At 37.9% G+C, this 27,005-nt stretch overlaps 1 protein-coding gene across 2 annotated transcripts; it reads right to left on the bottom strand.

Annotated features, from left to right (window-relative positions):
* Positions 1–14,530: 14,530 nt before the first annotated feature.
* On the bottom strand, positions 14,531–23,182 carry LOC100030139 (cytochrome b-c1 complex subunit 7). 2 transcript variants are annotated; one of them, XM_007488139.3, is made up of 4 exons: positions 23,060–23,182; positions 21,166–21,237; positions 16,420–16,586; positions 14,531–15,980 (listed from the first exon to the last, which is right to left on the bottom strand). In XM_007488139.3, the coding sequence occupies exons 1-4, from the start codon at positions 23,076–23,078 to the stop codon at positions 15,903–15,905; spliced, it is 336 nt and encodes a 111-aa protein (XP_007488201.1). In that variant the 5' UTR covers positions 23,079–23,182; the 3' UTR covers positions 14,531–15,902. The 2 variants fall into 2 exon arrangements, with proteins under 2 accessions (XP_007488201.1, XP_056679272.1); XM_056823294.1 differs by having other exon boundaries at positions 23,032–23,088.
* Positions 23,183–27,005: the final 3,823 nt, after the last annotated feature.

Here is a 27,005-nt window from a genome sequence, read left to right as displayed (position 1 = left end):
ATTCATCACTCCTTACAGCACAATAGTATTCCATCACCACCAGACACCACAATTTGTTCAGTCATTCTCCAACCAAGGGATACCCCCTCATTTTCCAATTCTTTACCCCCCAAATACTATGAATATTTTTGTACAAACATCTTTCATTATCTCTTTGGGGTACAAACTCAGCAGTGGTATTGCTGGACCAAAGGGTATGTATTTTGTTAAAAACCCTTTGCACATACTTCTAAATTGCCTTTCAGAATGGTTGGATTAATTCACTCCACCAGGAATGCATCAGTGTCCCAATTTTGCCGCATCCCCTCCAACATTTATTTTCCTTTACTGTCATATTGGCCAATCTACTAGATGTGAAGTGGTACTTCAGTGCTATTTTGATTTGCATTTCTCTATGAGAGATTTAGAATACTTTTTCATGTGATTATTGGTAATTTTGATTTACTGAAAAATGCCTGTTGTGGAACGGAAAACTGAAGCAAGTTTTGGACTTTCTGCCACTCAGGTGGAACAAAGAGCAGTTGGAATGTTAGAGAGAAGATATTGACAAGAACGACAGTTGGTGGGGGGAGGGGAACTTGGAGAGTGACAGTTGGTCTTGTGAGTCTCTCTTTCCTGGCCCTGGGACTGGAAGGAGCATTCTCTCCCTGCCTCAGGATAGAAGTACCTCTGTTCATGAATCGTTCCCAACTGTGTGCTCTACTTGGATTCCTGTGATTGTGTCATCGAACAAAAGGATTTAAGGGGAGCAGTTTGAACTGTAAGGCTGGTTTTTATGGGTGTCAGCCCGAAAAGACAGGCCCTACCAGCTCTGAAATTCAGAACCTTTTCTTCTTCTTGCTATCTACTGTTAAAGACTTTGAACTTAAGAAAGCTAGCACAGATTAGCATTGATAGGAATAAAAGAAACCCTTCACCAGCCTGTGAGGCCTAGCCTCAGCTTGAAAGCTGAGAGAGACTCAAATCCAATCTAGGGAAATACTGATTCCCTCTTCCCTAATACCTCCCCAATCCAAACTTGTTAGTAAATTCATCTTGAGTTAAATAATCCACAGTCAGATAAGAGGACTGTCATTTCAGGGGGACAGAGGGAACTAAACCTTAGGACAGCCATTCAACCATAAATGGTACTTATTGGACCCCTACCAGGCGACCTTGGTCCAGAGGGAGGTTTGTCCCTCAGGAGGGTCTGTGCTTTACCTGCTCTGGGGTATCTTCAACATCAATAGAGAAGACAACCCCTCAGGCTATCATAGTTGGCCCATTTCTTGGGAATCCCATTTTTCAAAGACAGCCTCTCAGCAGGAGGTATCTCTCTCCTTTTATCTCACCAGAATCCATATTACCTCTACCCCTTCAACTCCTCCATTCCCTGTTACAAAACATTCCTTATCCCCTGTACCTCTTCTTCCCTACAATTCCTTTAACAATTACACTATTCATGTCACTTGACCATTTTTCAATTGGAGAATGGCTTGGTTTTTTTGTACATTTGGCTTAGTTCCTTATAAATTTGAGAAATTAGACCTTTGACAGAGGTTTTTGTTACAAATTTTCCTCCAATTTGTTGTTTCCTTTCTAATTTTGATTGCATTGGTTTTGTTGGTACAGAAACTTTTAAATTTAATATAATCAAAATTATTCATTTTACATTTTGTAATGTTCTCTATCTCTTGCTTGGTCTTAAATTCCTTTGAAAGCAGCAACTATTAACCAATAACAGGATTAGTTTGCTAGCCTCAGTGGAATGGCTGCAATCAGTACTTGGAACCAGATAAGCAATGTTTCTTCCCTGGTATTTAGCATCTGCCTCATTTTGTTACAACACAGCTCATTGACCTTGAAGAAGGAATAGAAAGCTAGGGGAGACCAAAATTACAACCCACACACACAAAAAAATAATTAAAGAAAAAATTCTCCAGGCAAGTAGAGATGGGGTTGCAATTCTAGTGGTTCTGGGCAATTTCCTCTGTATTTTACATGCCAGGCCAGGCTGCATTGCGAGCCTTTCTACATCAGGGGTACAGATGACACCAAAGGGTTTGGTGATGTTGAGTCCATGAAGGCCAATGACAATGGCATTCTTTAAAAACAAACAAAAAATCATTCTGAGCTATTTCCTCCCTATCCTTTTTTTAATTATTAATTTTTTTCAATTACACATAGAAACAATTTTTGACAATTGTTTTTAAACCTGTATCATCCATCTCAGAATCAATACTGTATATTAGTTCTAAGGCGGAAGAATGATAAGGGCTAGACAATAAGAGTTAAGTGACTTGCCCAGGGTCACACAGTTAAGAAGTGTCTGAGGCCATATTTGAACCCAGGACCTCCTGTCTCTAGACATGGCTCTTAATCCACTGAGCCATCTAGCTGTTCCAAGACAATTATTTTCTGACATATTAGAATTCAGCATTTCTCCCTTCTCCTTTCGTCCCCCCTTCCCATGGCAGTAAAAATAGTCTGATATAGGTTATACCCAAGTGCTTTCATGAAATACATACTTCCATATTGCTCATGCCATTATAGAAGATAAACATCACATGTACAAAGAACCCATCATGAATGAAATAAAATGAAAGATGACATGCTTTGATATGCAATCAGACTCCCAACGGTACCTTCTTTAGCTGTGGATAACATTTTTCATTATGAGTCCCTTGTGGATATCTTGGAAAGCTGCTTGGCTGATAATAGTTTAGTCCTTCACAGATGATCAACACAAGTTTCTGTTATTCTATATACTGTTCTCCTGGTTCTGGTTACTTTGCTTTGCATCAATTCATGTCTTTCCAGATTTTTCTGAATACATCTTGTTTGTCTTTTTTAATGGGTAGAAAATGTGAGGAGTTTTTTTAATAAAAAGTTGGACTGGATTATTTAAGAATAGGTTTGCCAGGAATTTAATTAATTCCAAAGAAATTCATTTTTAACAATTTATTTATAAAATATATAAAGAGTAAAAGCAAGAAAATCAGAGAGAGGATAGGGTGAGATATCTAGCCTATGCACTAAGTATTTTGATCCAGCTCCTGGAGATGCAGGTAGCCTCTCTCAAGAGGGTAGGCTTCTTCTGAGGCTAGTCCCTTCAGAAAATCCAGGAAAGGAGTCACCTCTTTTCACTTACCATGTGTCAGTCCAAAGGGAGAGATGTAAGAACAGTTTCACCAAATCCAAGGTTTCAGGTCCAGTAAGCAGATTCTTCATCAGCCTCCAACTCAAACTCAGAACTCCAAAGAATGAGAGAACTCCCTTCACAGGAAGTTGGACCTCCTTTTTAAAGATGCTTCTTTGCATCACTTCCTGTGTTTTCCTCCATTTTTGCGTCTGCCAATTACAGCTAAAACTTTGCTTAGGACTTCCCAGGGGGAAGTTGATTCTGATTTGTCACCCACTATTGCACATGTGGGTCACAGACCTCCCCCACTCAATTGTGAGTGGGGTGTTTACACTTTTGGTGGTTAAATCTAAAAATGGACAGGGGAGTTAATTTAATCTTCACAAGCAGGGGAGAGCTAATTAAATATTCACAAGGAGGGGGGGGGAGAGTTAATTTCATTTCCACAATCAAGGGAGAGTTAATTTAATCTTCACACTTTTCTTATGGCACAATAGTGTTCCATTACAGCCCCATACACACAATTTGTTCAGCTATTTCCCAATTGCTGAAACTTATCAAAGTGGTTATTGTAGTCATATTAATGTGATATCAATGTTTAGGGCAGGTTAGAGAGAAAAGAAATTGAGTGGAGGAAATCAATTAGGAGACTACAGTTAAGAGTATGGGTGTCAATAAAAGAGGCAATGATCCAGGGTTATAGTGATAGAAATGGAAGTAATATGCAGAAGAGATCCTTATCCCCACCTCTATCCCTACCCAATTGTTATCATCTGAATGACTATTACTTTGCATATATTTTGCATTTATCAGCCTGAGTACATGATGTTATCTCAATAGAATGTTAACTCTTCAAGAGCAGGAACTATTTCATTCGGTCTTAATCATCCTTAGTGCCCAACATAGTATTTGGCACATAGAAGATACTTAATAGTGAGTACTGTTGAATGAACAAGAAAATTTAATAAATTGGCAATTAGGTGGATGTTCAGCAGGGATATACTGGAGTCAGCTCAAATCTGATTCTCAAGAACTGATTGCTAAATTTTCAGTAAAAGCATATGTATCTGGAAAGTGACAAATGCTAAAAATCAGGGTTCATTTACTAGTGTGTTGATAACACACTTTTTCTTTTTAATTCTGGAGAGCTGGTTGTTAAGCATTTCTCAGCATATGCCTGATATTAAGGAAAGAAGAATCAGAGATAAATCCAAGATTTTGATACAGAATTAATGTAATTTTGTTCATAAGGATTACTGATTTAGAATTTCAGAGGCCATCTAATCCAATTTCCTAATTTTACAGATAAATAAATTGAGATTCGTAAATTGTATCTTCTGCAAAATCATATAGGTAGTAATAGGCAACAGAACTAGTGTTTTCAATTCTATGCTCATATTGCATTTATTATAGCTCTGATCATTCAACACCAGAATCAATGATCACTTACAATTTCCATTGTCTAAATGCCTTAAACCATTGCTGATCTTAGATCAGACCTGGACTTTGGATCAGACATATCCACCTTCCACTATCCTCAAGACAGGTCCTTGTGATCTAAAGGATCTAATCTGTAAATTGGGCAATCTATATATAGTCTATCATCCTTGTTATCCGAAGCACCCAACATCTCGTAATTCATAGGAATGAATTCATCCTAATTCATCTGTCACCTCCGCCATTCTTCAGAGTTCATTTGTCAAAACTTTTCTTTTGTACTTCTGCTACAACACTTGCTTAGAAAACAAATTTGTTCTAACTCAACTGATATATTAAGAAATAAAATGTGAATCTTGGTTTACTTGTTCATGATTTCCTCGAGAAACAGTGAAAATGCAGAAAACTTTGCCACTTTGCAATAACTCACAAGTTGCAATCCTTCCAAGGCCTACTTCTACAAGCAAACTTCAGGTCTTTATTAGGGTAAAATGCCATATTTAGTGTATATGATGCAGTAGACACTGTGGGCAGGAGAGCTGATCTAAACCCTACCCAAACACACTCTTTCTATCATGGCTTCTGGCCCAGATTTGCAGCCTGTCCAACTTGGCTGAGCTTTGGTCAGCCTAGAGCTCAGAGACTGATGTTGCTGCCACCATTTATTGGTAGTATTTGTGTATTTCTGAATCATTTAACATGTATAAAACAACGCTTCCATTTTTACTGGACTTCTTTTTTGTCTATCACTAATGAAGTTTTTTTGACTCTATTTTCCCCATAAACACTAATTTTTTTATTGCTCAATTTTGCATAGCGAGGTGTTTTTTTGCATATGTCCCTTTATATCAGGACTATACATAATTCTTTCCTTTCTGCTGGATTACTTTTGACATGTCACTATAAGCCATCATTTTCACACCTAGAATATCACAGGAATTTATTTGGAGTTTAACATTAAACTCAGGAAAAGTAGGGAAATTGCATGTAAGCATCAAAGTTCATTTGAGCCAGATGAACCATATCCTTGGGTATTGACAGAATGGGCAGCTGTGTCTGCTGAGTTACTATCAGAACCACTGTCAAGTAGTCTGATAGAAGGCAGAGAATAGGGAAGTTTTTATGACTGGAGAAGAGGAAATGTTCTCGGAACCTTCAAAGGCAGGAAGAGCATGTGGCTTACAAATTATAGGCTGGCAAGCTTGACTGTGATGCTGGGCAAAATTCTAGGACACAAGATTAAAGGGGCAGTTTTGTAATTCTTGTGCAAAATATGAAGAGATGTAGAACAGATGATAATATAGTTAGGTGGATCTAGAGCTAGAACCAACTGGTGGCTCAGTGGAGAGGTTCCTGGGCCTCAGGAAGATGAGCTCAATCCAGCCTCAGACCCTTATTGGCTGTGTTACCCTGAGAAGTCACTTTAGTTTCTTCAAATGTAAAGTGGGGATTATAATACCACCTACCTCTAGGGTTGCTATGAGAACTGAATGGGATATTTGTAAAAAATACTTAGCTCAATGCCCGGTACATGAAAGGTGTTTAATAAATGTTTCTTTCTTCCCTGGTTGACATGGCCAAGCCAAGAGAATGGTTTTCAATGGTTTGAAATCAATTAACGAGGCCTTCAGTAGGACACCCTGCTCAGAGATCTGTGACCGAACAGTCCAAGCCTGTTTAATATTTTTTAACAGGAACTCAAGATAAAGGTATAGATAGTATGTTTATTATATCTGTTGATGTAGGTGTAAAGTTGGGAGGGAGATGACGAGTCAAAATCTTAAATAAACCTCAACTGGTTAGAACAAGTTTAGCAAACTACAGTGGGTCAAATAAGGCCTCCATTTTTAAACTGCCTAGGTAAGAATGCTTTTTACTTTTTATAATAAAGATTTATTGTACTTTTAAAATGTTTTAGCTCACTTGCCCCAAAACAGGCAGCATGGGGCAGCTAGATAGCACAGTGAATACAGTGCTAGGTCTGGAGCTGGGAGGGTCTGAATTCAAATTTGGCCTCAGATATTTCTTGCCTGTGACCCTGGCCAAGTGACTTAATCCAAATTGCCTAGCCCTTGCTGCTCTTCTGTCTTAAAATTGATACTAAGCAGGGCGGCTGGGTAGCTCAGTGGACTGAGAGTCAGGCCTAGAGACGGGAGGTCCTAGGTTCAAATCTGGCCTCAGACACTTCCCAGCTGTGTGACCCCGGGCAAGTCACTTGACCCCCATTGCCTAGCCCTTACCACTCTTCTGCCTTGGAACCAATACAGAGTATTGATTCCAAGATGGAAGGTAAGGGTTTAAAAAAATTAAAAGGAAAAAAAAAAGAATTGATACTAAGGCTGAAGGTAAGGGTTAAAAAAAAAAAGATAGCAGGCTTGATTTGGCCCTTTTGGGCCATAATTTACCACCCCTAGGCTAAAAAGTTGGATCAAATCTATTAAGATTCTAGTAAAAAAATTTTTGAATGAACAAATACAATCTTACATTTGGGTTTAAGAACTTGACTTCAGAAGTATAAGATCAAGGAGATACAGCAAATAGCAGCTTGTCTGAAAGACAAGTGAATATTAGTAGATCTGCAATCTTAATATGAATCAACAATGTGATCAAAAAGCTAATGACACAATTTAAAGGTAGGTCATCATAAGCATACTACAAGTTACTTAACTCATGGCATGTCTCTTCATTGTTACACTTGCAACTGATTATTCAAAGATTTTGGTGCTCATGATACTGAATAACATACCATCATTGAAAAGCATTTTTTTTTTGTTCAGAAGTTGAGTTTTTTGACAAGGGTTAGATTAGGATCAAAAAAAAAAAAACAGTTTGCTCAAACAGCTGCTAGACTTGCCTATGGGCATCAGCGAGAGGCTCATGAAGATCCGTTTGCCTCTCAGCAAAGACCGGTATGCCACAATCATCAGCGCATATGTCCCAACACTGACCAGCACAGAGGAGACCATCGAGCAGTTCTACTCTGACCTGAGTGCCATCCTGCACTCAGTGCCCACAAATGACAAGCTGATACTACTGGGAGACTTCAACACCCGCGTTGGACAGGACCATGAAAGATGGAAAGGAGTGCTCGGCAAACATGGCGTGGGCAAAATGAACAACAACGGCCTACTGCTACTCAGCAAATGCTCAGAGTTCGAACTCACCATCATGAACACTGTGTTCAGAATGACGAACAAATATAAAACAACGTGGATGCACCCAAGATCAAAACAGTGGCATCTCATTGACTACATCATTGTACGCCGGCGAGACATCCAGGATGTAAAGATCACCAGAGCCATGAGAGGAGCTGAATGCTGGATAGACCACCGATTGCTTTGAGTGACTCTTCAAATGCACATTGCGCCTCGCCATCCAAAACGCGCCCAGACAGTTTGCACATTTTACAACGTGAGTTGTCTTAGAGATCCATCTTATTTGCAAACATTCCAGTCCTGCCTGGATGACAAGCTGCCAAGGGAACACTCACTGGAAGCTCAACCGAGAAATGGAACCAGTTCAGCGATGCAGTGAAGGAAACATCAAAGGCAGTCCTAGGCCCAAAATAACGCAACCACCAGGACTGGTTCGACGAGAACAACACTGCTATTGAAGACCTATTGAGCAAGAAGAACAAAGCCTTTATGGAGTGGCAAAATAACCCAAACTCTGCTCCTAAAAAGGACAGATTCAAGTCTCTCCAAGCCACGGCGCAGCGTGAGATCAGGAAGATGCAAGACCGATGGTGGGAAAAAAAGGCAGAAGAAATCCAGCGGTTTGCTGATATGAAAAACTACAAACAATTTTTCAGTGCCCTCAAGACTGTCTATGGGCCATTAAAACCCACCACCACTCCCTTGCTATCCTCTGACAGTGACACTCATAAAAGATAAAAAAGGCATCAGCAACAGGTGGAAAGAACACTTCAGTCAGCTTCTCAACCGACCCTCTTCAGTCGACCAAAGCGCCCTTGACCAGATCCCCCAAAACTGCACCATTGATCAACTTGACGTCCCTCCTTCAATAGAGGAAGTCCAAAAAGCCATTAAACAAATGAGTGCAGGCAAGGCACCCGGTAAAGACGGGATCCCAACCGAGGTGTACAAGGCCTTAAATGGAAAGGCGCTCCAGGCATTCCACATAGTGCTGACCAGCATATGGGAAGAGGAAGACATGCCCCCAGAACTCAGAGATGCCTCCATCGTAGCCCTATACAAGAACAAAGGCTCACGAGCAGCCTGTGACAACTACAGAGACATCTTTCTACTCTCCACTGCCGGAAAGATCCTCGCCCGTGTTATACTCAACAGACTCCTGTCATCTGTTTCAGAGAAGAACCTGCCTGAATCACAATGTGGCTTCCGACCAGATCGCAGCACCATCGACATGGTCTTCACAGTGAGGCAAATGCAGGAAAAATACCTTGAGCAGAACCTGAATCTCTACATTGTCTTCATAGACCTGACAAAGGCCTTTGACACAGTGAACAGGGACACATTGTGGGTGATCCTCAGCAAGCTCGGTTGCCCAGCAAAATTCATCAAACTGATCCAACTCTTTCATGTCGACATGACAGGGGAAGTCCTATCTGGTGGAGAGACTTCCGATCGCTTCAACATCTCCAATGGCGTGAAATAAGGCTGTGTCCTCGCTCCGGTACTATTCAACCTATTTTTCACCCAAGTATTACGACATGCTGTAATGGATCTAGACCTGGGCATCTATATCAAATACCGAGTGGATGGCTCACTATTTGACCTTCGCCGCCTGACTGCAAAAACAAAGACAACAGAGAGACTCATCGTGGAAGCTCTCTTTGCAGCTGACTGTGCTCTCATGGCCCACCAAGAAAATCATCTCCAAACCATTGTGGACAGGTTCTCCACTGCAACAAAACTGTTTGGCCTGACTATCAGCCTCAGAAAAACAGAGGTGCTGTTCCAACCTGCACCAGGGAGGCCAATAACCAGCCGTGCATTACAATCAATGGCATGCAGCTTTCTAATGTCAACACTTTCAAGTACCTGGGCAGCACCATCGCCAACGATGGGTCCCTAGACCATGAGATCAATGCCAGGATCCAAAAGGCCAGCCAGGCACTTGGGCGGCTGCGCTGCAAAGTCCTCCAACACAGCGGTGTAAGCACTGCGACGAAGCTCAAAGTGTATAACGCAGTGGTCCTCAGCTCGCTCCTGTATGGTTGTGAGACATGGACACTGTACCGGAAGCACATGAAACAGCTGGAGCAATTCCACCAACGCTCCCTCCAGTCAATCATAAGGATCCGATGGCAGGACTGAATCACCAACCAGGAAGTCCTCGACAGAGCCAACTCCACCAGCATCGAAGCCCTGGTCCTCAAAACCAGCTACGATGGTCTGGACACGTCATCCGCATGGACCCACAGCGAATACCAAGACAGGTATTCTATGGTGAACTGTCAGCTGGACTCAGGAAACAAGGCCGACCAAAGAAAAGATTCAAGGATCAGCTAAAGTCCAACTTGAAGTGGGCTGGCATTACACCAAAGCAACTAGAACTCGCTGCCTCTGACAGAAGCAGCTGGCGAACCCACATTAACCATGCCGCCACCACCTTTGAAGATGAGCGACGTCGACGTCTTGCCGCTGCGCATGAACGTCAACACCAGGCCACAACCGCACCTCCCGTAACAACTGGCGTCCCAGGCCCCATGTGTCACAAACTCTGTGCCTCAGCCTTTGGACTCCAAAGCCACATGAGGGTACACCGTAGATGAAACTGCACAAAGACAATCGTCATTCTCGATCACCGAGAGACTACCACTAGACTACTAGATTAGGATCAGTAAAAAAGCCCTGCACAATATCCCAACTGCAATCTTTCTCACTCTTATTCAATTATTCAAACTCATTTTCTATCTTGCTTATCAGAGGTTCTTAGCATGGAGTCCATGAATTTAGTATTTTGATATCTGTTGCAATATAGCAATGATGGCGAATCTTTAATAGACGCAGTACCACCCCCTACCCCACATACACATAGAAGAGAGCACTCCCATTGGGCTGCTAATGAGAGGCACATGGAGAGGGAGGGAAGTGGCCCCAGAGCTCCACTTCCTTGAAGTTCTGTGCCATGCTGTGAACTCTGCTCCCCTCAAACGTAGCTCCTCTCCAACGCCACCATAGGAATCCCTTCACCAGACTCCACAAGCTGCTGTCTGTGCCATGCCCTTACATAGCATGTGAGACCCGCTCCCCACCAGCACCTTACCCCAGATGGAATGGGGAGAACAGCTCGGCCCTGAGGCCCTCTAGCTTTCTAGTAAGGAACTCTGGTGGGCAACTTTAGGCATGCCCACAAAAAGAACTCTGCATGCCCTTTTTGGCACATGTGCCAGGTTCACCATCATGATAATAGTTTCCTTTGAAAGTTTTTATTATGCATTAAAAAACATTATTCTGAGAAAGGGTGCATAGGCTTCATCTGACTGCCAAATGGGTCCATAACAGAAAAAAAAAGTCAAGAACCTGCCCTGGAGATATATGTAATAATGTACTAATTCATCAAACTGAATATCCAACTGTAAGTCAGTCTGGAAAAAAAAATGTTTTCTTATCCATTTGGTTTTTCATATATATGGAATGTTAGGTGGAATCTATATAGTCATGAATCTCACTAAGGAAATTCTTTCATGTTCTGGGTCTTGATGCAATACACAAAATGGCATTAAAAAACAACAGTAGTATCTGGAGAACCTCAGCTCTTTAGGTAATCTTTCTTGCATTTGGACTTTGAAGTGGACATGTTCCATACAAACACCTTTTGAAAGCATCTTTCTACCTTTAACAGATTTTTTTTTCCAGGATTTTTTATGGAGACCATGAAATAAAAACTGCAGTTTGTGGGTCAAAACTTAATGCCAGGATGAAGCAGTTGATAAATTTAACAAAGAACTTGATAAGACATTCTAAACCAAGTTAAAAAATAAACTGCCAATTAGGAACTTCAATGAGAAAATCAGCACAACCATAGCAAAAATATGTTGGAAACTATGCTCGAAGATTAAAAACATAAGAGGAAGGATTGCTGATGAATGCCACTCTCTTTTTGACAAAAATTGACAGTTATATGTTGAAATAAATATACTTTTTAGGAAATGTATAATTTGGGAATGACTATGCATGTTTGTTATGAGGGTTTTTTCTTATTATAGTGAGGGGGAAGTGGGAAGGGAAAAATAAATGCTTAATAATTAAGACTCCAAGACACATCTGACCAAGCCCATGTGCTAAGAAACTGGCCATCCAGCTTTTGTTTAAAGACATAGCTAAAAAAGCAACTTAAATGCAAAAATCTAAGGCAAGTGAACTGAAAGCTCTGAGTCAACAATATGATGTGACAACCAAAGGGCAAATGTAGGCCACATGAATAGAAACAGTGTCCAGAAAAAGTGATCTCACTGAACACTGTTCCAGAGATCACATCTGGAATATCAGGTCCAGCCTGGGTAATATATTTAGGAAGTAAAATTGATGAGCTACATATCTTAATAAAAATCAAAAGAACCAGAACAGAGACTAAAAAACATAAAAAGTGAGAATTGAAAAAAATGGGGTTTAATACAGAGAAGAAAAAACATTGCAGGGGAAAAACATGATAGCAGTCTTCAAATAGTTATTGTCTAGGTAGGATATAGGATTTTTTGGTCTTGGGAATCAGAAATAAGGGTCAATTGATAGAAGTTATTGAAACATAGAATTATACAACTTCAGGAAAGGGAAGTACCACAGAATCTATCTATTCTAACTCATACCTGAGAAAAGAATTCTTCCTTAGCATACCCAACAAATGATCAGTCACCTTTTCCTAGCTCTTTAGTGAGGGAATCCACTACTTCTTTAACCTACCAATTCCTATTAGAGAATAGAAAGCTTAAGCCAAATTGGTCTCTATAACTTCTACCCACTGGTTCTATTTCTCTCCTCTAGGGCCAAGGAGACTTAAGTTTAAGCTCATTTCTACATGACACTCTTCAGATATTTACAGTCCTCTCTTCTCCAGCTAAGCATTCTCAATTCCTTGAAGTGATCTTCATCACCTCTCTGGCTGCCTTCCTCTAGATTACCAATATTTTTCCTGAAATAATTGTACTAGAATAGAATACAATATTCCCGATATAGTATCTCCAGAGCACAGAACCAAAAGGAAAAACATCCCTTAGACTTAACATTATGTCCCCTCAATGCACCCTTAGGCTGTATTAGGTATTTGTAATCAACAAATCACACTGTTGACTCAGTAAGGTTGTAGTCCACTAAAACCCAAAAATCTACTTCTAAGTTTAGATCAGAGGTTCTTAACTTAAAATTTATAAATTAAAAAAATTTTGATAACTGTCTTTTAATATTTCATTTTCTTTATAATCCTATATGTATATTATGCATTAAAAACACTGAAGTCTAGGCTTCACCAAACTGTCAAAGGGAATCATTACATAAAAAAACCTTAAGAACCTTTGGTTTAGATAAATTATTATCCTTGTTTCTCCTATCTTGTATTTATGAAGTTGGTTTTTTGAACCATAATGTAAGATTATATTTACTCCTATACTTCATAAAATAAAGTATATAGCCCATCAAAATCTTTTTAAACACTAGATCTGTGGTGAACTTGATAAGAATGCCATTTATGCCTTTATCTATGCCAGTGATAAAAATATTAAAGAATCAGACTACGCAGTCCCACCTCTACATAGAATCACGCTTTTAGTCAGCTGAATGTAAAAAAAAATCAATGAAAATAGGGAAATGTTTTTTTAAAGTATTTTCACTTTATAAAAAAAAATCAAGTTTATAATACCAGTTTGTGAATAACTCACGTTTGCACAAAGAGCTTCTTCTTAAAATGCTCATCTTCCTCCTGAGCACTTAATCACTTTTAATGCATGTGAACAACATTGTCAGTGCTTTTTTTCTTAAATACTATATAAATAGCATTATCAGTAAGAAAAGGGTAAATTTAAAGGAAAAAAACGACCAGTTTTTTTAAAATGTAGCAAGACCCAAAAGTCTTTCTGGAGATCATTAATAATCATATTCCAGTCAGGCAATTGAGCACAAAATAAAAAATATCCGTAGAGAGGCACACTCCATTTTCATGATTCCTATAACTATAATGATGTAGCCAGGCAAAATTGATTGGCCAGGGTCATTCCATTGGTATTGCTGACTTTTACCTTTCCATGGCCTCCTCTATGGGTGAGTAGGGAAAAAGGGAGTTAAGGAATATCCAGTATATCTTTTGATTTCCTCTATTTCAGAAATGGAAGGGCAACTGAAGTTACATTGTTAGTAAAAAAGGAAGGGGGCCTTGGAGGACCCTCTGAAAACTGCCCTCTTAGAGGCATACTTTCATACCTGTTGGGGAAACACCAGATAATGCATATATCTCTGTTTAGCTCTGAAGGCAAATCATGAAGGGCAACTCAGTGGCTTGGATGGTAAGTATGTAGATCTGCCTTATAAGGTTCAACCTTTTCTAAACTAAGCCTTTAACTAGGATCACCATTTTAGGCTTTTCTTTCTTCCTTTTTTTTTTAAAGTAAGAATGTACAACCAGCATGTACCCCTTTTATAGTAAAGGGAATTAACTGAAGGGTCGCTGTTCATTTTTTCCCTCTGTAAACCTCCTTCCAAATGGAATGTGAATCATTAAGGACTATTCTTGAAGTTCTGCCCCTCAAGTAGGTTAGAACCACCTAATTATATTATGGTACCACATAACCCACAGCTCAACTTATTTGCAACAAGAACAGGAGAAATTCCCAAGGCTTACATTTAGAACTATAACATGGTAATGTCTGAATACCAACTCCCCTGGCTCCTAACCTTGTGAGGTTCAAATGAAGTATATATAAAACACTTTTCAAACTTTAAATAGCTATACAAATGTCAGCTATTATAATTTACACTTTTAACAAAAATCCTTACATTTTATTTTTTTAATATTCAAAAAGTTTTATTAATAACTAAAGTAACAGCCCAGTTGTGAGTAAAAGAGAGCGTGAGAAGAGTTACAACCCACTTAAATACAATCACACAAAATGGGAGGATGCAGTAAAAGGGAAAAAGATTCTAGATAATATAGAATTTTGGGTAATGTAGTTTTAGGGGTTCAAGAATTTCTAACAAAAATCCTTACATTTTAAAAGGAATTAGGAGGTTATAGTTTATGAAGGCTTGCAAACTTCAATTTCTTAAGAGAAAAAGTCCTTGGATATACTCCCTCAAAAGAGGAAACACTAAATTATTTATGGACCAATTTTTAAATTTAAAGCTGAGGACCAAAAAGGAAAAATCAGGTTAGCATCTAGTTAATAAGTCATATTCTTTGAGTGGGAAAGAACAAACTCCTTTGGTTCAATCCCTCATTAGCAGATTAGAATACTGAGATTAGTGACAGCTAAAAGTTCAGTTCAAATCTCACTTCCATAAAATCATTTCCAACCCCACTCAAACCACAATGTTCTCTTCCCTATTCTCATCTCCTATAAAAGCACTTAGATGTATCCCTTCACATGGCATTTATAAACTAATCTGTATTATTTAATAAATGACCTATCCTCCCCCAGATTATAATCTCAATGAGTAAAAGTATAGCATCATCTCGTTCTATCCAAGTAAATAACAGTCTTGCACCTAGGTGTTCAAAAAATACAAATTATTTCAATTACTGGGTTATTTCTACAAATCTTCCAATGAGAATTTATGTTGTATAAAACTGAATGAACCATGTAAAACAAAGAGAAAATTTTGAAAGGCTCTATTAATTTCATTGGATTTACTACACCTTTTGGAGAGGCAGTGTTGTGGTAGACAGAACATTAACCTGAAGATAGGAGACATAGATTCTAGCACTGACTTAGTTCCCCAATTGTCTTTCTGAGTCCAAATCCAGCTATTTATCCACAATACTATCTTGGTAGAGTTTTCTTCTAGTCATCTTGATCACTTATTTACACAACTAGCCATAAAGTAACAACTGTATTTTGTTAGTAAGAAAGATTAACAACTACTCACTTAAAATTTCCCATAACCTCCAAGATACAAGTAGTTAAATTATAAAAATAACCTTAAAGACATTAGAAATTATGTAATTTCTGACTGAATGTGAATGTAGTAAGTTTCAGGATATGCTGACACAAAATTTCTATTCACAAGTTCCTATGATGACATTTATTGAAATTAAATAAATTTGCAGCACACAAGTTACAAATTGTTAGCTAAGTTTCATATTTTGCACAATCATACTTATTAAAAAATATTTTGAGGACTAACATATTGATAAGATTCTTTTGACATGATTATTTCTTGTTCCATTCTTCTCTCTCTTTTCTTTCACGTATAACTTCCTTCAGATACGGTTGAAGGTATAATTTGTCCTGAAGGGGAAAAAATGACAAGATATTATATGCTGCAATTAAGTTTTCACACTATGTACAGTTACTTATCCAATTTGAGTTACTAAGAATTTCACTGAAAAAAATATTTTTTTAATATTTCCTAATTAAGAAAAAAACATTTTGAATTTAAAAACCTAAGAAATACCAGATTTCCCCCAAAGATTTTTTTTTAAGTTTTCCCAATTAATGGAAATGAAGGCTACCAATGAAGAGAAAAATAAAGTCTAACAGCTGCAATCTCAATTATTGGAGGACAAACTGTATCTATCCTAGCTCTATAAGTGAAAACCCTCCAGTTTAACCCTGTCATTTCTAGTTCAAAAAGAAGACAAACTGACAGACTGACTTATACAGTCATTTTCTTTTCCCCTAGAAATTTTTAATAGCCAAATTTCCAATTATATAAAAGGCTTTATACCTCTTCATATTTAGTCCACTGGTTTTTAGGCAAGATCTGCTGCCTCATGCTCAGGTCCAGAGCTCTCTTGATACGAAACATTCGATCATTATACACATTCTCTGGAAGCCTCCTTATGGCCTCTTTAACATCTTCATCTTCATAAAGGGTGTCATCACGCATTAATCCTATTAAAAGGAAAAGGTGAATTGGACATTTTACAAGTTGAAGGTTTTAAAAAATCATGACAACATCTTAGAATTGACATTAAAATTTAATATGTGAAGGGTCAAGTAATAAAATATATAGATGACTTGTTAACTATAGATCATTCTTATTTTCCTTAAGACAAAAGTCCGAATGTATAAAATATATGAACAAAAAAATTTTTATTTAATAGTTGGTAAACTAAAGTGAAATTTTAGGCAGAAATATGTTAAACCAAAAAAAGCCTGGTTCATCTAGAAATAACAAATGATCACTTAAATTACTGATAAAACTCCATCATCATCATCTTTTTTAAAATATTTTGTTTTTTCTCCAATTATATGTAGAAACACATTTTTAACATTCATTTAAGTTCTGAGTTCCATATTCTTTCCAATCTTCATACTTTCCCTCTCTCCTTTCCTATCTCCCATCCTGCCCTGTTCCCTCAGACTATAAGCAACTTGATATTTTATATGTATAATCACATAAAAATATTTTTTCCATCATTTTGTGAAAGAGATCTTAAATAAAAAAAGTAGAAAGAAAGTAATATATAGCATGTTTCAGGCAGCAATTGGACTCTCATCAGTTCTTTCTTGAGGGGTAGATGGCATTTTCCATCATGAGCCTCTGGAACCGTTTTGGATTACCACAGTACTAAAGAACAATTAGATCATTCACAGTTGTTCATCAAAAAATATTGCTGTCATTATGTACAATGTTCTTTGGTTCTGCTCATTTCACTTTGTAGCAGTTCATTTAAGTCCAGATTTTCCTGAAATCATCCTGCTTATCGTTTCCTAAAGCACAACAGTATTACATCACAATCATATACTTGTTCAGTAATTCCTCAATTAATACCCACATAATTTCCAATTCTTTGCTACCATTTGCATAGCATCTTCTTGAGGAAGCAAATAATGAAAGTTGCTCATGTTCTCAAAGGCAACAACAAACAAAGTCACTTCATATTACAAAATCATCTTGTACTCTGCATTGCTCATGAAAAAATGAGGAAAAGAACATGATAAAGAACAAGAGATTATGGGAAAATTTCTATGCAGAAGATAAAGAGAGAAAATCTAACTCATGACTTGGCCAAAATAACATAATCTTGATTTTAAAAATCAAAGTGGGCTCGAGGAAGGATACTGAAAAGCATTTAGAAATGAAATCTGGGACTAAAAAATTAAAAAGACTAAAGATTGATTATTTTCAATAAATCAATCAGTGATGACTTTTATTTTTCCTCTCCAAAAGATATTGTTTGTCATGAGATGGCTCTCTGGGAGAGGATGGAAGGATACATGAGATACTATGGTAATGTAAGAAACAAAAATAACAATAAGAACAACAACAAAAAAGAAAAAGGTCAAAGATTTATAGGTTATACAGAAGTCTTACACCTTGTATGATGAGTATGTTTTTTCCTAAAAAGAATTTTTAAAAATCCTGGCCATTATGAGCACTAAACAACATTGAAAACATTGAAACTGACCAACTCAGGAAATTCCTGATAGCCAATCCAGGAGTTATTTCAGTATCAGTTTTTATGTGCAATTAGAATGACTGGAATAAAGATCAAATCCAAATTAGAAGAATAAAGGCAAAGACATTCTTCTTAATTACAACTCTGACAGAATCTACTTTTAACAATATGCTGACTAAAAAATGAAAAATAAAGGTAAAACCATTAACAATGACTATATGACTAAATCCTACAGAAATTTAACCAAAGTACTATCACACAGTTGGCCAAAGAGCCCAGAAATCTCAGGCAGCAAATATTTGCTATTTTGCCAAATGAGAGCCATGGCAGTCATGAATAATACTGATTTAGGCTACAACCTCTTTTGCATCACATTATGTAAACTGTAAACTGCATATATCCTGAGAAAAAAGGGGGAAGGAGTAGAGAAGAAAATAAGCCTGCAGAAAGTTTTTCATGAGACTCAATTAAGACTAACAGCATTTCTATATGATCTTTGTTAACAGTGAAACCATCACATTTGGACCCTTAAATGAAATGTTCTATAACAAGCAAAACTGAAACTTAAAGATCATGAAGCTAAGAAGAACAAATGGATCTGACCAAAAGCACAAAGAAAAAAAAAACTAATGCTGGAATTAACAAAATTCGTTGATGTCCAGGGTTTGATCCTCTAGATAGGTCAAAGAAATACCAATAGGAAAAGGGAAAATTACAAGACATTCTCATTACTAAAAGGTAGCCAAGAGGATATCCACAGGCTCTCATTTCTATAAAATCTATGAGAATGATCTGGGCCCTGATCAAGGTCTCCTTATGAGAAGCAAGGGGCAGGTCTTCATAGATTTTCTACAGTCACTGAAGAGGCTTACAGAAGTCAGACTCTACTATGTCAATTTGTTGACAAGTATTTGTTTCAGTGAACAAAGCAGAGGTTTCTATTTTATTTTGCACTGCACACCACCAAAGTTGTTTTATTGAGGACCTTCTTAACAAAATCACAGTTACATCAGTGAGATTGGAGTAACAATACACATCGAAAAATGAATGCCTGCTGCCCAGAATAAAAAATTAAGTTTTACAGATATCTCACTTAGTCCATCACATATATCTTTGACAGGAAAGCAGATGGACAATAAGCCAGACAGAACTGAAGAGGGGCAAAGTGGGGTAGGTTTCATTTGGTAAATTGTACAGCATCTTCAACCATTTTAAACTGTTCCCTTAAATCCAATTTTTCTTACTCAATAAACTACAGTGGTTTAGGTTTCAGGATCAAATATAGTCTTTTTATTGCCATTTAAAATCTTCACTACCTGACATCTTCCAACCACTCCAATATTTTATATTCTATTCCCCTACATAGCTGATATAATCTAGCCATGTTGGCCTATTGCTTTTACAGGATAGTCTATTTCCCATATCTGGGCCTTTGCACTGGTGGCTGCCCATCATTAGAATGTTCTTCCTCTCAACCTGACTTTTAGAATCCATGGACTCCTTTAAGATTTAATTCAAAAGTGACGTCCTCTGAAAGTTCTCCTGGTTTCTAGCTGCTAGTGCTACCTTCTCTAAGGTTTTCTTCCATCTAATTTGTATTTATCTTTTATATTCTGATTTAACAAATATGTTGTCCATTTGGCCCTTCTACCCCTACCCCATACAACTTGTTGATACAAGTAAAGGTTTTTGCTTTTTCTTTGTATTCTCAATGCTTAGCAGTGCCTGGCACTTAATACTTTGCACAATGATTTTCTTTAACATTCATATTTTCCTAGTGATGTTGTTATATAGCTAAACATAACTGAACACCATAATTCAAAAGCCAAAATTGTAATTGACCCAAAAAGTAGTAGAAAGGTACATTGTAGTTTTAAGTAAAGTACAACAAAATACCATGAACAAAAGCTGACATATATCAAGAATGAAACACAATAAATAGTCTAACTGATGAATTGGTACCTGTGAATTGTTAATAGACCTCCTCAAGGAAGATTTCCATTGCACTGGCTAGATTTTCTATGAAGTATTATGAATATGGACAAAAATCACACAGGATGAGAAGCTATGGCTGGGTTATAATCACAACTATTTAGTCTGTTGTTGTTCAGTTGTGTCTGACTCTTTACAACCCCGCTTGGGTTTTTTTTGGCAGACACTGGAATGGTTGGCCATTTTCTTTTCCAGTGGATTCTTTTGTCAGGCAATAAAAGGTTAAGTGACTTACCCAGGGTTATACTTAGGAAATGTCTAAGGTTAGCTTTGAATTCAAGGTTTCCTGACTCCAAGCCCAGTGTTCTATCCACATAGTTACCTCCTAGGCATAGAGGTTAAGTGACTTTTCCAAGGTACCACAGCTAGAAATGTCTAAAGCCAGATTTTAACTCAAGTCTTCTTGATTCCAGGCCCAGTGCTCAAAGGTAATTTTATCTTAAAGAAACACGTGATTTTTAAAAAATAGTGTGCAGCACAGGGCAAGTCACTTAATCTTAGTGTTCTAGGCAATTGACTATGACTCTAAGTTGTAAAGAAAGGTGCTGATTTGAACTGATAAAGTTTCCTCACCTGGGAGTTCACAATATCAATGAAATCAAATGTCAAGTTTATTTTTTTACAATTTGAAATAAAAGATGCATGCTAAGGGTAGACAGGGGCTCAGTGGACACAGAAGGTCCTGGATTCAAATTTGACCTTCCTAGCAGTGTGACCTTGGGCAAATCACTTAACCCCTACTGCCTATCCCTTACTACTCTTCTGCTTTGGAAAAACACTGAGCATCAATTCTAAGAAGGTAAAAAGATGTATGCCAGATTAATGTATACAATAATCATACCTAAACATTTATAGTTTAAATTTGTGCTTAATCCTATAAATAATACACTGCCATTTTTTCATACTTCCAATTTTCCAATAGTCATCATTTAGTAGAAAGTTATAGACTAATTATACAGTCTCTACCAATAGTAAAATCTCTCTGAATTTAACATTAAATCATTTTAAAATGCTAGAATCTTTATAAAAAGTACTGTTTTTAGATTTTTTTTTAAACCCAAAGTAATGATACCTACCAAGTTTGTTGAATCCTGCAGCATTGTAATACCATTTTCGGAGACTCTTGAGCCATTTGCTCGATGCTACAGCTGAAAATATATTATCAGTTAATAATATTCATCAGGAATACAAAGTTTGATAAGCAACATATCACATTATTCTTCCAGTGTTAATCTGGTTAGAGAATACATACTCCTGGCCTTGAGAAGCTAGAAGATGAAAGCTCTGGCTCTGACATTAATACCTATGTAACTTTGGCCAAGTTCTATTCTATCTCTGAAGCTGAGTTTCCTGGTCTATCAAAAGAGATTGGACTAGAAGATGTCAAATCCTTTTCAGTTTTATCACTGCTATTATGATTTATAAATGTTATGGTAGGGCAACTTCCACTATCAAAAATTTAAAGGATTTGGAGTTTAATTTAAAGGATCAATTTAACCCACTTCAGAATCTTTGAAAGTATTTTAATACCATGTTTATATGCAAAAGGTGTTAATTACAAACAATAATTCATTTCTAAAAAGTAACTGAAATTAATATATTTGAAAGCAGTAAGTCTCCATTTTTCTCTAAATGTTTCACAAGTCAAATGTGCTCCTTTAGCTTTTTTAAATATTCAAGTGAACAAAAATGTAATTATTCAATAATTATCCAAATAGATGTTTGGTGAATGAACCAGCACCTTTACTGTGCTAAATTATGGGCTCTAATCCTGTAGCCATTTTAACTCATTTTTCATCCACTTTCAGAAAAAAAAAAAATCACTGAATGATCATGGGTCTCCACTCCAGATTCATAGCTCTTTCCACTTTATTGACAGAAAAAAAAATAATGAAAAAAGAAAACAGGCAAAGAAAAAATGCTCCTCTGAACTAAGGGGGGGGGGGGTAGGATAAAGTCCCAGTGCAAAGTATTAAGAGGGGATCAAATCAACCTCAGTAATTTTTTTTGGAGTACCTTACTTAACAGAGGCGTAAACAAACAGCTACCCCAATTCTACCAGGCCATATCCTTTGTAGCTAAAGTTCTGCCTCCCCCAATAACTTCAAGATATAGACTTGGAATAGAGGAAACCTGGACTTGACTAGTTGGGAGATAAGAGTTCTGGCTCTGACACTGCTACCTATGTAACCTTGAGCAAGTCCCTTTCTGTCTCTTGATTTCAGCTTCCTGATCCATCAAGATAAATTATACTATGCACCCTCTGACAGTGACATAATGGATTCAAGATGCCAAAAAGGATCTATATTCTTTTGGGACACAGATGAATTTGTTTTGCTTCATTCTGTCTATAAGGGATTTGTTTCTTTTTCTTTTCTTTAAATTTCTAGAATTGGAATCAGAGGGAAAATAAATGCTTGTTAATTGAAAAATAAAATAGAACTTTAAAAATTCTGCCACTATATTAGACTTCCAGTTACTAGGGTTCAATGTCCATTTCCTTCTAGGACTGAATCAGGTGCAAGAAAGAAAGAAAGCATTAAGTGCGAGAAATATGATTCCTTCCTAAAATGAAAATACCTAGTATTTATGCCAGGGCGCGCTTGACTGATATAAAAAGTCCTTCAAAATCACCAAAGCGCTTTTTACACCTCATCTCATTTAGGTTATGCTCCCTGTAATTAGTCGACTTTTACAGAGAAACGGTCTTGCTCAAGATGACCCAGTCCCCTCACCGCCAAGGGAGCCTCCATCTAGACCTCAGCCGAATCCCCACCCATAGCCCGGGTCACCTTGGACCCAGTCACTTCGAACTGAGCCTCAGTCGAGACGCTCCCTCGGAGCTCGGATCTCCCACCTCCCTGCCGCCGCAGCCGCCCGCTCCAAGAGGTTGGAGGAGCTGCAGGAAGGCTGGAGGGCGCCCGGAACCCAGCCCGCCCCACCTGGATTCCGGGTGCCCTGATTCCTTACTCGATGCCCGCGTCGCCATCTTGATCTGCAGAGAAGTCCGCTTTGCCTGATGGGTAAGTCCTAGAGGACACTAGGAATCACGTGGAAAGGAAGTCCGGCCTCTGCAAGCAAGGGGCCGGGGCGGAAGCGTGAGAAGAGGGCGTTGCTCCTGCGCAGACCCGTCCCTCCGCTTTTACTTTCCTAATGGGTAGAAATCTAGTAAGAGATTGGCTTTTACCTTTATCTCTTCGAGAGAAATAGATGCATGCACAGTTTATTTTTTAAAGGTTCCTAGACACAGATTAACGTCTTGAAAACGCTTTATTTATTTTTATTTTTTATAACAGAATTTATGAAACATTTATAACAGAAGGAAAGGGTTATAAAAAAAATTATAAATTCTTTTTACGCCCTGGTTCAAGATTTTCTTTGCATTTGGGCCAAAGCACTTGTACAAGTAGAAGTGTCTGGATTTAAAAGTAACCAAAAAAAATTGAGATTATTCACCAAGTGGTTCCTTGTTCCCCCTCCTCACCCCATGTTTCTCTGATACCTTTTCACACATATCTTTACGCTTGCCAGCTTTGATACATTCACCCTTGATTCTCGAACTTCTCATCTTCTCCCTTAAATTGACCCCTAACATCATCTCCACTCTAATCTTCCTTTCTATTCTCATCCTTTCTCCTGGCTCCTGTTCTGATTCCTATAAATGAACTCAAGTTTCTCCCATCCTTAACTTTACTTCTTTTGTCAGTTAAACTCCTTGAGAAAACTATCTGTCTATGCTACCTTTGCTTCCTCTCCTCTCACTTTTTACAGTTTAATTTTCAACTTTAACATACAACTGAAATTGCTCTCTCCAAATTTACCAAGGCTATCTTAATTGAGAAATCTAATGGCATTTCTCAATCTTCATTCTCCTTGATCTCTCCAAAATATTGTATATTAATAGCTACCTTCTCCTAGATACATTCTCCCCTCTGAGTTTCTGTGACTACTTTCTTGTGGTTTTCTGTCTGACCACTGATTCTCCGTCTTTTATTGCTGGAACTTCATCCATGCCATGCCCTTTAATTATGTATCCCAAGTATATGTCATAAAGTCAACTCTCTTCTCTCTTCTTTCTGTACACTATTACTAGGTGACCTCATCAGTTCTCATGGGTTCAATGATTTTTATGCAAAGGATTTCTAGAACTATCTATGCAAACGTGTCTCTCTCCTGAGTTCCAGTCCTACATCAACCAATTGTCTATTGGACATTTAAAATCTCCCTGATTTGGTTTAACTGAACTAGAGAAATACCCAGTAGCAGAATCCCCTATAACTGGTTTGGATCAGGCAACTGGCAAATCTGGAAGACACCAATTAAAGAGCTAAGTAAACAAAGGGAGCTTATTCTCCAATCTAGGGGAAGCAAACCTATGCATTTCAATTCTCCAATTAAGTGGAGGTCTGATATGCTTAAGAATGGAGATTGGTAGAATTCCTTGGGAGTCAGGGTCTATATTGTCACCTTCCTCCAACTATTCTAATGAGCATGGATAATTTTCTATGAAGATTTTCGATGAAGACCATCACCTCTCAGAATGATACAAATTATAGAATCAAAAAGGACCTGAAAGGCCAGCATCTGCTCCAACCTGTATTTAAACAAAAACTTCCTCCATGAAATATCTGACAAATCTATCCTTTGGCCAAAGATCTCTGGTGAGGAGAAACCTAGCTTCCTCTGGGCATTGTGTAATTAGAAATCTTGTACCTTTAAACTACATTACCCAGCACCTCACTCTTCTCCTGTCATTATGTATTGAGGTAGGCAGGATATAAATTCTCCCTTTTTCCACCTAGCTTCTTCTTTCCTTCCAAAGTTGGAAGCTTTGGTGGAGAGGGCCTTTATGAGCATTTAGATTAGCTTGGGTACGTGGTTTTATTTTATTAGATAATTACCTTTTTGTTCCTTTACTTCTAGTGATTATTAATAAATATTATAAAATATATTTGGAGTTATTATATATTAATTTTAATTTTTACAGCATCACATCATACTTTTGAACAATTCAAATTGTTAGGAAGTTTTTCCTTACTTTAAATCTAAATGCACTTTTGTTCTGTTTCAAAAAACATGCCCTGAAAACAATTCCAAACGTATAGATCATTACTTGTGGAAGAAATACATAGTCTCATGTAAAATGAATTACTACTCTCTTACTAGTTCACATCTTTCCTAGAAAGAAACTGATAGTTAAAAATATGATTTAAAAGTCCTCCCATTGCAGGGGGTTCATGTTAAGGTCCGGGAATTCACCCCCCACCAAGGAAGGATCTCAGGCAATGTAATCAGACAAGGAACAGGCCCTTTATTGCAAAAAAAACCTGATGCACATCAGTGGGAACCTCGGCCGTCAGAGTTCCAAGTTGCTTCTGACAGGCTGGGGTTTAAATACTTTTTCATGAATAACCTTTGTTGGAAAGTTGCTTTTTGCACCTGGGGTCTCAGTGCTGGAGTTTATCAGGGACCTTGGACAGGCCCCAATACAAGCTTCTGTTAGAAAGTTGCTTTTTGCACCTGGGGTCTCGGTGCTGAAGCTTATCAGGGACCTTGGACAGGCCCCAGTACAAGCCCGGAGCTTATCTGTCTGTGGGGCCTTGGCATTTTTCCTGGCTGAATTTCTCAGGGCAACTTTCAATTTTGATCTCCTTCACTCAGTGGCTTGAGACAGGTGATCCTGGGTTCAAATCTAGCCTCAGACACTTCCTAGCTGTGTGACCCTGGGCAAGTCCCTTAAACCCCATTGCCTAACTCTTACCACACTTTTGCCCTAGAAGCTGTCAACATGGAATCTAGGAATCCCAAACTTGTTACCTAGTGAGATCTGATGAACCCCAATTTTCAGGACTAGCTTGTAGATTGGAGACCCCAAAGCCTGTATTTGTTCCCTGTTCCCATGAGAATCTACCCTGAAGGGAGATGATGACCCTGGGTGAGATAAGCATATGCTAAGGACATTCTTTGTTTTAGGTAGCGTCCTCTATTGTATTAAAACCTCTCTCAGGAAGGTCAGACATGGGCATGAACCATCCTTTGGTAACTTTGTAAGCAGCCCCCTTCTCTTGCACCCTAGCTTCTAGCTATGATTCTTTTCCCTAGCTTGATTGTATCTTGTCAGTGTAGTTTGAACACTCCCATTTTCCTTGTAGCCATAGTGATGTCAATCATCTTTCCCTGCCCCTGGATTTCCAAAGGGTATATAGGTTCCCCAAGTTCTTTTGTTCCCTCGAGTCCATCCTGAGTTGGTGGCACTCCCAGGGGCTAGTGACCAGGGTGTCTTGACTCTGTGCAGTCATGGGAAGCAGCTCTGTTGTCGTATTAGTAGAGCTAACCCCTTTTCCCTTGATTAAAGAGTGATTTTGACTATTTAATAGTTCTGTGTTTTTTCTAGTTGACAAAGCAATACACAGTATTGATGCCAATGTGGGAAGTAAGGGTTTAAAAAAAAGAAAAAGTCCTCTCCTTTTGCCTAAAAGGGGAGGAATTTTTAAAATGAGAGGATGGATTAAACTTTTTATGGTAGACTAAATTTATTCCTTTTTATTTAAAAATAGGAAACACCAAATATAAACAATTTCATATAAAAAAGGAGGGTTATATGTGAATCTGTCAATTTGCTATGTAAAACTCCATGTCAATTTGCTATATAAAAATATTATATAAAAATTTAACATGATAGTAGGAAAGTTATCCTTTTGGTGTTATCTTATGAACTTGTTTTTCAAGTGACTATTTTTCTTTTTTCTTTTTCCTTCCAATAATGTTTTATTTTTTCTCACAAAGAAACCTAATTTTTAACGTTTATTTTGAGTTCCACGTTCTCTTTTCCCCTCCTTTTCTCCCCCTCTCCTTGAGACAGTAAGAAATATGCTATTGGTTATACATGTGCTATGTTGGAAGTGAATTTCTCTCT

This window comes from Monodelphis domestica, chromosome 3 (genome assembly GCF_027887165.1).
Source record: "Monodelphis domestica isolate mMonDom1 chromosome 3, mMonDom1.pri, whole genome shotgun sequence".
In the NCBI taxonomy this organism is placed as follows: Eukaryota; Metazoa; Chordata; class Mammalia; order Didelphimorphia; family Didelphidae; genus Monodelphis; species Monodelphis domestica.
This window is presented reverse-complemented; position numbering and strand designations above follow the sequence as displayed.

Bases quoted from the DNA above. Each gene is read 5' to 3' on its own strand.
- LOC100030139 (XM_007488139.3), bottom strand. The intron at 16,587-21,165 runs GTAGGTATCATT...TCCTTTTAATAG, and splicing joins TGCAGGATTCAACAAACTTG to GATTAATGCGTGATGACACC. The intron at 15,981-16,419 runs GTATAAAGCCTT...TTTCCCCTTCAG, and splicing joins AGTGGACTAAATATGAAGAG to GACAAATTATACCTTCAACC.